We start from the raw sequence: 12,022 nt of genomic DNA on the forward strand, positions 1-12,022 counted from the left end.
TTGTTTTTTCAACACTTGAAGGTCTCCCCAGAAGTCATCACCCACTGCACTAATGCCTTGTGTGGCCAAGACCTGGGGACTCATACAACGCTCTTTTTCCTTGCCCAATCCCCAGTGAGGCAGCAATGGGAATGAGACAAAACTAGGCCAAACGGAAATGGTGCCGGGGGCTGATGGGTAGGGCAGGAGAGGAGAGGGGCAGGCAGGACCATGGAAGCAAGTCAGAGCTTTCTCTTGAGCTTGTGGCTGGCCCCGCCACCTCCGCTCCGCTCCCGCTTCTCCTTGCGGACACAGAAGTACTTGGTGACCCTTTTGCGGCACTGCTCGCATCGCACAGCACAGCACCAGTGGAACTTGCAGTTGCAGCTGGACACCATCTCGGCTCGCCTCTCCTCCACTGCCAGCCCACAGTCCCCACACAGCCGCCGGCAGCTCCGCTTCTCCCACTTGCTGAGCGCCTTGCCCCTCTTCAGGCACTCCCTGCCCTCTGTGCCCAGCAGCCCCAGTGTCTTGTTCTCCAGACAGTAGTCAGGAGAGTCTTCTAAATGGACCAGTTCCTTCTTGGAGATGGAGCTGAAGGTCTCAGCAATGGCACCCCGGCTGGCAGCACTGTTCCCTGCCCCCTGCAGCAAGTCCACCTTCAGAGCTTTGTGGTACCTCTCCTTGAGGTAAGTTCCCACCTCCCGAAACTCGGGCAACTGCAGCCAGCAGGTCTGGGTGGTGCAGCTCCCTGACACACCATGGCACTTGCAAGTCCGCTTCATGGTCCCTTTAACTGCCTACAGAGTGAGCAGAGAGAGGGGATTCAAGAAAAAGCCCAGAGGGTTGTTTATCTACTGCAGTGCATGCAGAATCATGGCTCCAGGCCTGTGAGGAGTTTGCCATCAACCCTCCTTGCACCATAGTCCTGAAGCTCACAGATTTGCTTTTCCACAGTACTCTCCTCCTTAAACTTGGAGAAAGAGGACTGCAGAAAACCATTATCACTATAATCACAAAGCTTTGCTACCTTAGATCAAATACCACACATCACATTGTACTGCTGCCATCCCCTCAGAAGTTGTTTCTTCTGCATATGTGTTTTTAGCTACAGCAAATTGTAATTCTTCAAGGTGAATGGCCAGAGCCAATCTGGTATGCACTGTCGGGTCTGGAGGGAGAGAGGTGCTCACCTTTCTACCCGCCTCGTTGTTATGCAGGTTCATAGCAGCTCTGGCATCTTGTCCAGTCTCCAGGGCATCCACAAACTGCTTGGAAATGGCTTCCCCAAAGCCCACGTTATCGCTGCAGCCTCCCCACAGCCAGCCTTGCCCCCCTAAGAGAGGAGATGAGATGTGTGCTGTCAGAGAACCAGCCCCTTGCCTGCCTTGCTTTTGGCTCTGGGGTATCAGAAGTGATGAGAGGGAATGGAGGCTTTGGGGCAAATTCAGACCTCACGATACTCCCAGATGCCTGTCCCTGGAGCTCATAACGTGGCTCAGGCAGGCAGCAAAGGGGTATGTCCTGTACAACAAATGCAGGGGTTTCCAGGCTTTCTATAAAGCAGGATTCAGAAGCTGACAATTATCATGCATTAGCAGCCATACAGATAAGCCTTTGGGTGTTTAATCACCTTCTCTCAAACCCTGACTTGAGCTCCTTCAATCTGACTCGCAGGGACAGCCCCTTGCTAACTTTGATGAGCAAACTGGTCGAGGCATCCTGGTCAGAGGGAACAGATTCCCCTCTGTCTGAAACAGCCTAAGCCTGGCACATATGTATTGAGAAGTCCCTCTTTTTGGCACTCTTTTTGGGATGATATTTGGCATCTTAGAAGGGTCTAATTTTCCAGTTATCATAAAGAAACAAAGGAGTCAGTACAAAACTGTGAAGCTGCACAAAAATATGTGCAGGGTACTTTCCCTAACTGCGTGGGAGCTTGATAACTTAGCTCGGCTGACTGGAAAAACGTCACACACTTTGCTTCTTTTACTCCTAAAGAAAAATGCCAAGTTATTTATGAAGATTTGAAATCTGGAACATTCTGACCCTAAAATGCCTTAGCAGTACATCTTGGGAGTTGTGGTTTAATGGCCTTGTGCCTCTCTTGAAAGGCCTGGCCCTTGCCCGGACTTCCCCAGGGCAGCCCCTCTCCCACGGAAAGGTAGGAGTGTCTCGTGGGAGGTAGGTAATTGCAGTGGATGATGAAGTCCAAATCAAGAGCTGGGACTGAAGGGAGAATGGAAACCTTTCACCAACTTGGATTCAGTGCAATGGCTGAATTAAATCACACTGTTTTGGTCACGCCCAAAAGTTTCCTATGACTTACAAGCTTCTAATTCACAATGGAAAATTTTCATGAAGAACAGATACGCTTGCGGGAAAGGAAAAGTAGCATAACTACCTTGGTTTTCCAGAGAAGATAAAATTTGGTGTGTCATTGCCCAAAAGTCTTTCTCTGCTAGAGATAGGCATTCCCAAACCTAAGCAGCAGTGGCTGTTTTCAAAACTATTAGCCAGTAAAGTGAATTACTAACTACTGGACACTCTAGAAGAGTTTGTCATAAACTAACACATACTGACTGGCTGGGCAGGGCATAGCTTTTAAAAGATTTTGATAATTTGAAATTTGACCTCTTTCCATTCGAAACAAAAAACCTAAATGTCAGTGTTTTCTGTGAGAGCTGAGTGGAGAGCTAGAGCAGTGCAGGCTGGGGTTCCACATTCGGGGTGCTTAGTGGCTGAGGATCTGGGTACCACTGTGACATGAATGGTGTGAAGGCTGTGTGCTGCCACAGTGGTTCTCCTGGTTGTGCTCTTGTGTGCCTACAATGCTGAGAAATGCTGTAGAGGTTTATGAGTGTCACCTTGCTTTCCCACCTGGTCATTCTGCTCTGGGGCCACCCTGGTCCTGCAGTCTGGGAGCCCCGAGGTCCCTGATCAGTACCGCTCTAACAAGACCGCCACTGAGAAGCATCAGATCCGCTCCTCTGCCCGTATGATACTATCATTTGCTCCAGCAGCTTGAATAGAGTTCTTGATTTGAACCAGGGGAACTGCAACTCCTTCTACTTTCCTGCTTATTTAGACAGTAATGGAAAGCATCAAGGGCTTAGCCTCAGCTGGTGTAAATTGGAGGTGCCTCAATTAGCTTCCACAGAGGTACTTTGGTTTGCTTACTTCCAAATTCCTCAGAATCACTTTGGTTTTAAGCAGGCAAAGCTCTGCTCTGGGCATTATTTCCAGGTGTGGGGACCAGGAAGCAGAGTTGTTTCTGCATGCCTCAGCAGAGCAGAGAAGACCTTCTCCTGCCCCCTGGGACGTGAGTAAGGGGCAGCAGCTCATCTTTCCTTACCCAGTTGTCCATTGCGGGAGTCGTCACAGCCACAGTTGTCAAAATCCCCGAGGCTGCAGTTCCGGGTGAGTGTGTACATGACACCTGCAGAGCTGATGGCATGGACAAAGGCGGTTTCTCGGTTCGCTGTCAAGTGGGAACACAAAGAGAGCAGATGTGCTATGGATTTCACAGCAAGTCCACTGTTAGAAATTACTCCTGCCATGCAGGAGTGTGCATTGGAAGAGGTCTGCTGTGGGGAGGGCTTTGTGGGGTGGAGAGTAGGACCTACATGTCAGATTAGCTTAGTCTGGGCTTAAACTGCATGAAGACAGAAGCTCCCAAATTTGATCCAGGTTGACTCATGCCATTTCAAAGGGTGTGGGTGAGATAGCACCTGGCTGTCCTTTGGGAGCTCAGCAATGGCATTATAGCACAGATGGCCAAATGTCCCCCAGTTCTCACTAACACCAGAGGGAAGGGGCCCTCTCCAAGGATCAAAGAGCTTCTTCCCGACAGCCCTCTCGAGCCTTACCTTCTGCTGGAAGGGCTCTGAGCAGTGACCATACCTATCCACCAGGATCGGTGTGGGGATCATCAGCTGATTTCACCAAGCCTTTGGCTTTCATTTAATACCAGCAAGGTGTGGATCTGAGCAGACAGACTTGACAAGAATGATTCAGGAATCTGTTCTGGGTCCCAGAGTGGGACTTGAGCTGCAATTCTCTCCTCAAGGCCCCACGTTGAAACCTCTGTCCACCTCTGCCTGGGGCCCTGGTCCCTTAACCTGCTGCCAGTCCCACCAGAGGCCTGAGGCTCTCCTCCACACCCAGGTCCTGCCTCTACAGGGCAGGTATGAGCTCAGCCCAGCATCATACATGGGTCTAGAGAGCCAGATATGCACTGAAATATTTCCTTTGGCCTGCAAACAGGTAAGGAATGGGATACAGTGACAATGACCACAGCCCCATGCCCTGCAATGGCCCAGGTCAAGGATGCTAGATTTTGGCCCAGGGAGATGCTGATATCTGGAGGCTATGAGAAGACTTTTCTCCTGTATCTTGGCCAGAGCACAGCCACTGATGAACTCTTTCCTACTCTCTTTAGCCATATCCCTCTGCTTGCCACACCACTATCCTGTGCTGCTTCTCAGCCTCCCTGTGATACCCTGGGACACCATCTAGGCATGGCATGTCCAGCAGCCCATGTGGAGGTCAGGACAGTGCATCCTTGTGGGAAGGCAATTGTGTAGGTTGTCCTGCGCAAGCTGGGGTTTGGCAGGTCCAGAGGTGGTGCTGGCTTTGAGAGGCTGCCTTGTGTTGAGGCTAGATCCCAGTGTGTGTGGGAGCTGATGGGTGAAGGGGTCTTCTGGAAAGATCCCTCTGAGGGATTCCTGGGAGAGGCGCATCCCAGGTGGGGATGGGGAAGTAAAGGAGGCACTTGGGAAGAGAGGAGGGGGGCCACGGGCTCTAACCTGTAGCAAGGGGGTCCCAGTAGTGGTATCCAATGCTTTCCTTACCGCTGCGCAGCCCACCGTGGCTGGAGAGCTGCAATGCCCTCTCAGGGCAGTTCCAGCGGTCCCAGGCAAACTGGAACTTGCACTCCTCGATGCCACTCTGCGCCCCGGCCGCCACGCTGCTGGAGTAGATGAGATAGGCCTGGGAGCAGAGCAGTGGGTCAGCACAGGGACGACGTGTATTTTCAACTGAAAATAACCTGCGTGCCATCTTACAGACACAAGACACACAGAGCTCAGGAGGTCTCCCAGGCTTGGCTTCCCTGGGAAGCGAAGCTCACCAGCAGCAGCAGCAAAGGTATTTCCTGCTGTGCTGGGTTGGAGCCTAAGCCTCCTAGGGGAAGAAGGCTGAGCTCCTGGCTGTTAGCCACACTGGGAGTTGTGCCAGCCAACCTCTGCCATGGGGAACCCCTTATGTCTCCAGCATTAGAGGAGGCAAAACCTTCTGCTCAGAGATCAGAAATCTCCAGGCCAGCAGGTTGCCTCAGCCTGTCTCCTTCTTCACCACAGCCCCAAGGAGACAGCCAGTGCTGTGGGGCAAGGTTGCTCTACCAGTGCACTGAGAGTCATAGAAAGAGCTAGATGGACCTGGAGGTGTTCCTGGAGAAGAGCCAGAACAGAAACTGGGTAAATTTTACAACTGGTTCTATTTAGGAAAAAAAAGCCTTTGAAAGAGAAGAGCAAGGATGTAGGGGGTCAAAAATACTGAATCAAGTCCTGTCAATTATAGTGGTGCTCCTTGAGGAAGTATGTTTTACAGGGCCTACAGAAAGTACTTTCCAGCTGGATCAGTGTGGGTCCTAATGCCAACCTGATCATCAGGAAGCAATAGATGACAGCTGAGAGCTTCAGCTGGTGTCAATAGACAAATCTCCAGAATCTGGCCCCAACCAGCTTAAAAGAACCCCAGATCAGTATTACTCAGGGCTGATGTAGTTCAAGCAGTTGTAGCAAGTCTTTCCTGGCCTTTCTCTGCCTTGTTGCTGGAAATCTGAGGGTGAGAGGAGTTCTGGCCAAGGCTGGGTGGAGAGAAGGGGTAAGGAGGGGAGCCCCTGTCTCTCTGTCTCCCTCCCTCCCTGGGTTTAGTGGAATCAGGGACAGAGATCAAAGGGATTTCTCTTACCTTGGGGCCCGTCATCAGGAAATTATTCACTGACCTGGAAGACAGAGACAGTGTCAGCAGGGAGGGGGTGATGGTGGAGGGGCCTGGGGAATGCCAGGCATCCCAGAGCTCTTCTCTCACTCCCCCGAAGTCTGCCTGAAGTCTCCTGGCTGCAGGCACCTTTGGTCTTTGCTTCATCTCCCCTTGCTGATCCCTGAGAGACAGGATGGTGCAATCTCCTTCCCCCCACGCTCCTCCCCTCAACCAGGCTGTACTGGGCTGCAGCCCTCTCACTGCTCCCCCCTTTTGCTTTCCTCTGCTCAGCTACCCTTTGTAGCAATCCCCCCATTATTTTAATATTTTTCTTTTCCACCAGCATTGCTTTTTACCTCACTGAACTGCTGCTCAGCTTAACTCGGAGTAGCATGTCCCCCAGTCCCAGGAGCTGGAACAAGTGCCAGCACCGTTCTCCCTGCTGGACCATGCTGAGGGAAGGAGGAGGTCACACTGCTGCTCCTTTGCAGTGTGTCCCAGCTGCATCCCTCCAGATCACAGTCCCTTGTTTCCTGCAGGGACAGCTCTGACTGCCAACACTCTCCTCTTGGTCAGGTTATAGTGATGGCTGAACACAAGTATACATGTCTTCCTCATCCTGTTGGACACTGCAGGGAGCCCTGAGGGTTTGGGATGGGGGTGCTTAGCCAAAATTAAACTTTCTAGTGTTCCCAGTGAAGGTGTGGAGGGATAACCTCCAAGGGCTAGGCAGTGTGTCTGGTCTCCAACACTGTCCCCGGGAACTTGCTGAACCAATGCTGTCCAGTCTGAGTCTTTTTCCAGCAGGAAAGACTTCCAGTTGAAATGGTCAGTCAGCATTAGGACTCCATGTGGTCCAGTGACCACCTTATGGAATCTGGAGAATGTCTGGGTCAATCCTGCTTAGCCATGTCATGGCAGAAAGGATTGACATGTTGAAAAGGCCCAAGAGCCTCCAAATATCTCTAGTTAGAAAGGGAGTGAGAAAAGAGAAATCTCTCCTACAAACACCTAATTCCGGCCTCTCTAGGTTTGCAAAATAACTCTCATCACTGTCTCTGGAGCATCTCCCCTGCTGGCACCCCAGAGAAGTGGGTGAGTGCTGTTATCCCCTGGGGAGGATACTGAGGCCAGAGAGGTGTCATGAGTGGATTGAGACCTTGCGGTGAGTGAGTGATCAGGGAAAATGATGGAGCATGCACTGATAGAAACTGGGCTTTTCAACTTCTCCTCGAGATGATGTTCTGCCTCAAATGAGCCACGGGTATCTTCCTGGTAAGGGAGAGAAAGGTACCTTCCTTCTGTGCTACAAATGCAGCATAGACAGTGTGGAAGCATTCACAGGCTGAAGCAGGCACTGCTATCCCAAGCTGCAGGACCAAGTGCAGCCCTGCCATAGACACAGGGGCAAACAGGGAGGCAAGACTGGTGCCCAGACATCAGTCACATGACAGATTGAGAGAGAATGTTGCCCTGCCCCAGAAAACTGCTCCTGGAGTTAGTTGAGTCTGTTTTACCTACACTAGAACTGCCCTTACGGAGATTGTCTCCAAGGTACACCACAAAAAGGAGGTCTCATTACTGTAGTTTGGTCAAAATCACAAGAAAATGGATCTTTGCTGTTACAATTTAGAAAGAGTTGAGAGAATGAGTTCGCAATGCTTCACTCTGACAAGTCTAACTATTTTTTTTTTTTCTGTTGTGGTTTTGTTTGTTTGTTTGTGGTTTTTTAATTTGGTTGTTTATTTGTTTTTTGTCAGGGTTTTTGGTGAAAATGTGTCCATAATGATGAAAGCTCGGGTTTGGAAAGATTCAAAATGGGAGTGGGCTGTGCAAGAGCAGGAGATCCTTTCCCTTTGTTCCAGGCTTGGGAATCGGACCCGGCTGTGCTCCAGCTCATGGGTACTTTAGCACGAAGTCGATGGTTGTTTTGCAGAGGAATTTTTCTTTGGAAGCTGCTTCTGTATTGTACAGCTAATTAAATATTTCCTGGGACTTGGAGAGGCGGCATCTGTAACTGAGTGATTAGAGCATCGGGTGACCTGCATCACACAGGGCCATGAACCTGGGGCTAATCAGACTGTGTAAGCTCCATGGGTCCCCATCCTAACGCAACTGGGTAGCAGCATGAACAAGTTATTTTTCCATCTGGTTTCCCTCCTGTCCTTTGCCTTGACCTTAAGTGCTTTGCTATGGGGACCACACTCAGGATGGTGTCAGTGTGAATCTGAGCCCCTTGTAGCAGCTGTGAGAAAATTCTGGTAAAATGCCCCTTTGTAGGCAAGAACTAGAAAATTGCAAGTCCTTTCTTATCTTGCTTTTGTGGCCAAAACAAGAGATACATCCCATAGGCATTGCTTCCTATGTGTGTAGGAAAACCCAAATACACAGTGTGCAAGAGGTATTTGCTTCAAACCCTTGCTGGCGTCACCTTGGATTAGGAACATCTGAGCAGTTGCAAGGGTGGCTTTAGGGGGAGGATAATAATCTACAAATTCAGGGTTTACAGCAAACCAGCCTGTTTATCAGGAGCCAATTGACATGACTGTATTGAAGCAGAGGATCTGTTCCTCCAAGGATAAACCTCAAGTTCACAAAAAGGCCAAGTTCAGGATATGCCAATTCACCATCTGCAGCTGAGCAAATGATACAGTAGCAATTTCCCAGCAGGATATTCTAAACATTTTTAAGCAGTCAGAGAGACAGAAGGCATTTCCCTTGCGCTCTCTGATCAACAGGCAGGCATGCTGCTGGGCAGGTTTGTAGGGCTTAGACAAGTAAAGGATTCATTTGGATTTTGTGCACTTGACACCCCAACATTTAACTCTTGCAGCTGCGAGTTCAGGAGAAGGGAGCTGGGACTGTCATGTGGCTGGAGGCTAGCTGAAATTTTTCTTATTTATTGCTGAGAGGGAAGGAAAGATAATAATGGAGACAGAATCTGTGTGCTTTATCTTTACTCTTATGATTTAGCTAAGAAAAATTAGCTAATTCCATTCTGTATATCTCCAGTGACAATAGAGAGCAATTAAGCCACAAGTTTCACAGATGAAGTGCAATATTGACCATGCCACTAGAATCATCTCTGCTGCAAATTGGAGTCACTACAAAGTGAATCTCTCATTTGTTTTCTCTGTAGTGTGATTTTTTACAAAAAATATTTATTTATTTCTACTAAATTTACATATTGTAAATTGTAAAGGAAAGCAGACTGTAATCCTAAATAATTAGCTATCTGCATCCACAGTGGATGTTACCCAGCCAGTCTGCAAGACTTTGGTGACTTTTTAAAATCACACATATGAAAAGAAGTCATTCCTCTTCTCTGAGAAAGCTCACAAGGTTTTTAGTTACGTAAACCCCTTTCCCTCCACCTTCAAACTCCAGGACAGTATCACACGGAATCAAACCTCAGCAGGTAGAGAGAGGAGACCCACAAAGTTCCTCAGCCCCCTTCCCAGCCTGTGCAGGGCCCCGGCCGGGGTACACTGCTTCCCTCACTGCAACTCTCTGTCTCCAGGTGAAAAGCAAATCTAGGACAAGAGATTTTCATTGCATCCGATATTAGGAAATTATCTCAAAGCCAATTAATATCTATAGCAGGAGTTCTCTATCATGGTTTTATTGAATCTGAAAGCAAAGAACCCTGCCAAGCAGCTGTCCCACTATATTTACACATATCAAATAATAACAAGCCTCTGATAATTCCATCTCAGTTACAACTTTAACCAATGACAGCACTCCTCTCCTCAGTTTAATATGCCTTAAGAGCCTTATCTAATCTCCCATTAAAATATTTGTTTGATACCTTACCACCTACTCAGGCTACTGTGCTGCTAGTTCAGCTCTTTAGAAAATTATAAAGCTGTATTTAGATCTTTACTGTCATCATTGTAAATACAGAAAATGGGTAGAATTTCACTTTGGATCTGAGTTTCATGCTCATGTATGAACTCCCCAAGGTTATTAGAAAACATGGGAGGCTAGAAACTAAAGGAAGTCCCACAGCTGAAGTATACAAAAAAACCACTTAGAAACAAATTGCTGCATTAGAGTTTGTTACATTATTCCCACAGGATAGAAGACTGGGTGGAAACTCAATCACATTTGGAAATTTACTCTTTTTTTCCTTCATTTCTCTTTATTTTGTTATCTTTATTTGGGGGTTTTTAGTTCCTCAGTGCAACCCTGACATTTTGATCATCTAGAAATACAGTGGTTGTATGGTCAATTAAATGGTAGAATTTAATCCATGGTCAGAGGAGGGAAGTGGCCACATATATATAAAAAATAATTTCTGTTGTTCTATATTGCCCTCCTCACCTGCTCCCAATTCTTTTCATTAAATCACAGGAGAAAATTAACTTGTGTTTTAAGCTGTTGGATCAGATAAAGAAAACCAGCACAAATTTCAAGCAGAATTATTTTATGATTCCCGCAAACTTTGCTTTTTTTTCTCAATAGTTAAGGGATAGTGTCTGTAAAATGATAATTTCAAATAAAGGTTGCAATTTTCCTTTCTCTCAGGAACTCATGATCTATGAGCAATATGCAGAGAGAAGCAGGGTTATCTTGATCTATAAACTTTTCTCTTAGATAAAAACTTCTGAAAAGCAGACAAGGAATTTAAACATCCAACTTTGGATTGAAAATGCTTCAGATTTCCATTTTTAAGACTACTTTGTACACTGAACTTTCTTTCCTTTGCAGCTGTTTCTTCAAAATGTTGATTTTTTTTCTTTAATGCATTCTAAACCAGCTTTTATTGAGGAAAGCAAGGCACATATATAGGTAGGGCAGAAAAATAACAATAAAATCAGCATGAGCTCTTGCCTAGCCTTTCTGCAGAACATGTATATTCCCCTTGTCCCAGAGGGGAGATTTATCTTGAGTGTGCTGCTTTATAGTATTTAGACATGTACAAATTGTTGCCCATTCTTTTAATGAAGGAAGTAGAAAATCTCACTCTCAGATAGCAGGAACGAGTTCCCATTTATTCTGTAGTTTCTCCTTCTATAATTTTGATTTGTCCATCCATGGTAATAACCCTAGAATTCTGCTATGGCGAAGGCAGGGGACTTTAGTCATTCAACAGAAAAAGATTTTCTTTGCCATTAGAGATAACCAATTTTGCAGATTCCCCAGGGCATCACAACAATTGATAATAAAGTTTGGATTCTCAGTAAAAATCACATAGGAAAAAATACCTACAAAGCCCATGCCCTGGGTGGACTTGGGACTGATATACTCTGCAAGGAATGATATGAGACTTGATGCAAGTATAATCTCTTTCTATTCATCCTTATAGAACTTCTCTGGAAATAAATATAAAACTGCCCTTAGGACATACCAAGTCCACAGGAGATGGCCACAGATTTGTGCACAGTGGAACTGGTCTGACGGGACTCAAGTGGTTGGAAACCAAACTGTAGCAATCTCCGTACCAAAAGCTTCTCCCCAAGAAATCTTAATACGTGAATTTCAGGCATGTAATTCTGACCCTGTGTCTGCCAAGGAGCCTGGATCTCAGGCTACTCACACAGAGTGACAATCCTGTGGATCTAACTCACCCCTGCTGGCTCTGAGCTCTTAATCAGGGACGTTCTTCTTCAGGGAGTGTGAGAGAAGCCCCCTTTGATTGATTAAGACAAGAAACAAGCTGACTGTGAGCCTCTGGAAAAACAAGTGCCTTGCTCTTCTGTTGGGTTAACTTCCCAGTTGGAAGTGAGGGGCTAGGTCCTCAGCATTCGCTCTCCTCTATTTCACCCCAGCTCAGGATTTGGCCCATAGTTACTCTTGGGAGGCACAGGGGAAAAGGGGGACTTCACACTCTACCAATGAGTGTGTTGGAACTTAGTTAAATATCTGGTTCCATTAAGGACAGAACTGAGCTAAATGGGAAGGAGGGCATATTTAGGAAGGTGAAGAGGAATTTCCTTAGGGTATCTGGGAAGAGCACCTGCCTGTGACACAGACTGAGGTGCTTTCGATACTCACCAGGCACAGCAGGATTGGAAGAAGGGAGTGAGGAAGAAGATGACCAGATAAGGGTCCATGT

At 47.4% G+C, this 12,022-nt stretch overlaps 1 protein-coding gene across 2 annotated transcripts; it reads right to left on the minus strand.

The window, feature by feature from the left end:
- On the minus strand, positions 1 to 11,985 carry WNT8B (Wnt family member 8B). Of its 2 annotated transcripts, none has more exons than XM_027878143.1 (6): positions 11,962 to 11,985; positions 5,953 to 5,986; positions 4,833 to 4,971; positions 3,335 to 3,460; positions 1,173 to 1,315; positions 1 to 779 (listed from the first exon to the last, which is right to left on the minus strand). In XM_027878143.1, the coding sequence occupies exons 2-6, from the start codon at positions 5,965 to 5,967 to the stop codon at positions 222 to 224; spliced, it is 981 nt and encodes a 326-aa protein (XP_027733944.1). In that variant the 5' UTR covers positions 5,968 to 5,986; positions 11,962 to 11,985; the 3' UTR covers positions 1 to 221. The 2 variants fall into 2 exon arrangements, with proteins under 2 accessions (XP_027733944.1, XP_027733945.1); XM_027878144.1 differs by lacking the exon at positions 11,962 to 11,985 and adding an exon at positions 6,873 to 6,910.
- Between the last annotated feature and the right edge of the window lie 37 nt (positions 11,986 to 12,022).

The sequence above is a fragment of the Empidonax traillii genome, unplaced genomic scaffold, assembly GCF_003031625.1.
Source record: "Empidonax traillii isolate 1590-97213 ecotype Southwest subspecies unplaced genomic scaffold, ASM303162v1 scaffold38:size1800464, whole genome shotgun sequence".
In the NCBI taxonomy this organism is placed as follows: Eukaryota; Metazoa; Chordata; class Aves; order Passeriformes; family Tyrannidae; genus Empidonax; species Empidonax traillii.

Coding starts and splice junctions, on each gene's coding strand:
- WNT8B (XM_027878144.1), bottom strand. CDS start 6,898: ATGTCAATCCTTTCTGCCATGACATG. Junction 4,972..5,952: donor TCCTGATGACGGGCCCCAAG/GTAAGAGAAATC, acceptor CTCTGCTCCCAG/GCCTATCTCATCTACTCCAG. Junction 780..1,172: donor ACAACGAGGCGGGTAGAAAG/GTGAGCACCTCT, acceptor CTCACTCTGTAG/GCAGTTAAAGGGACCATGAA.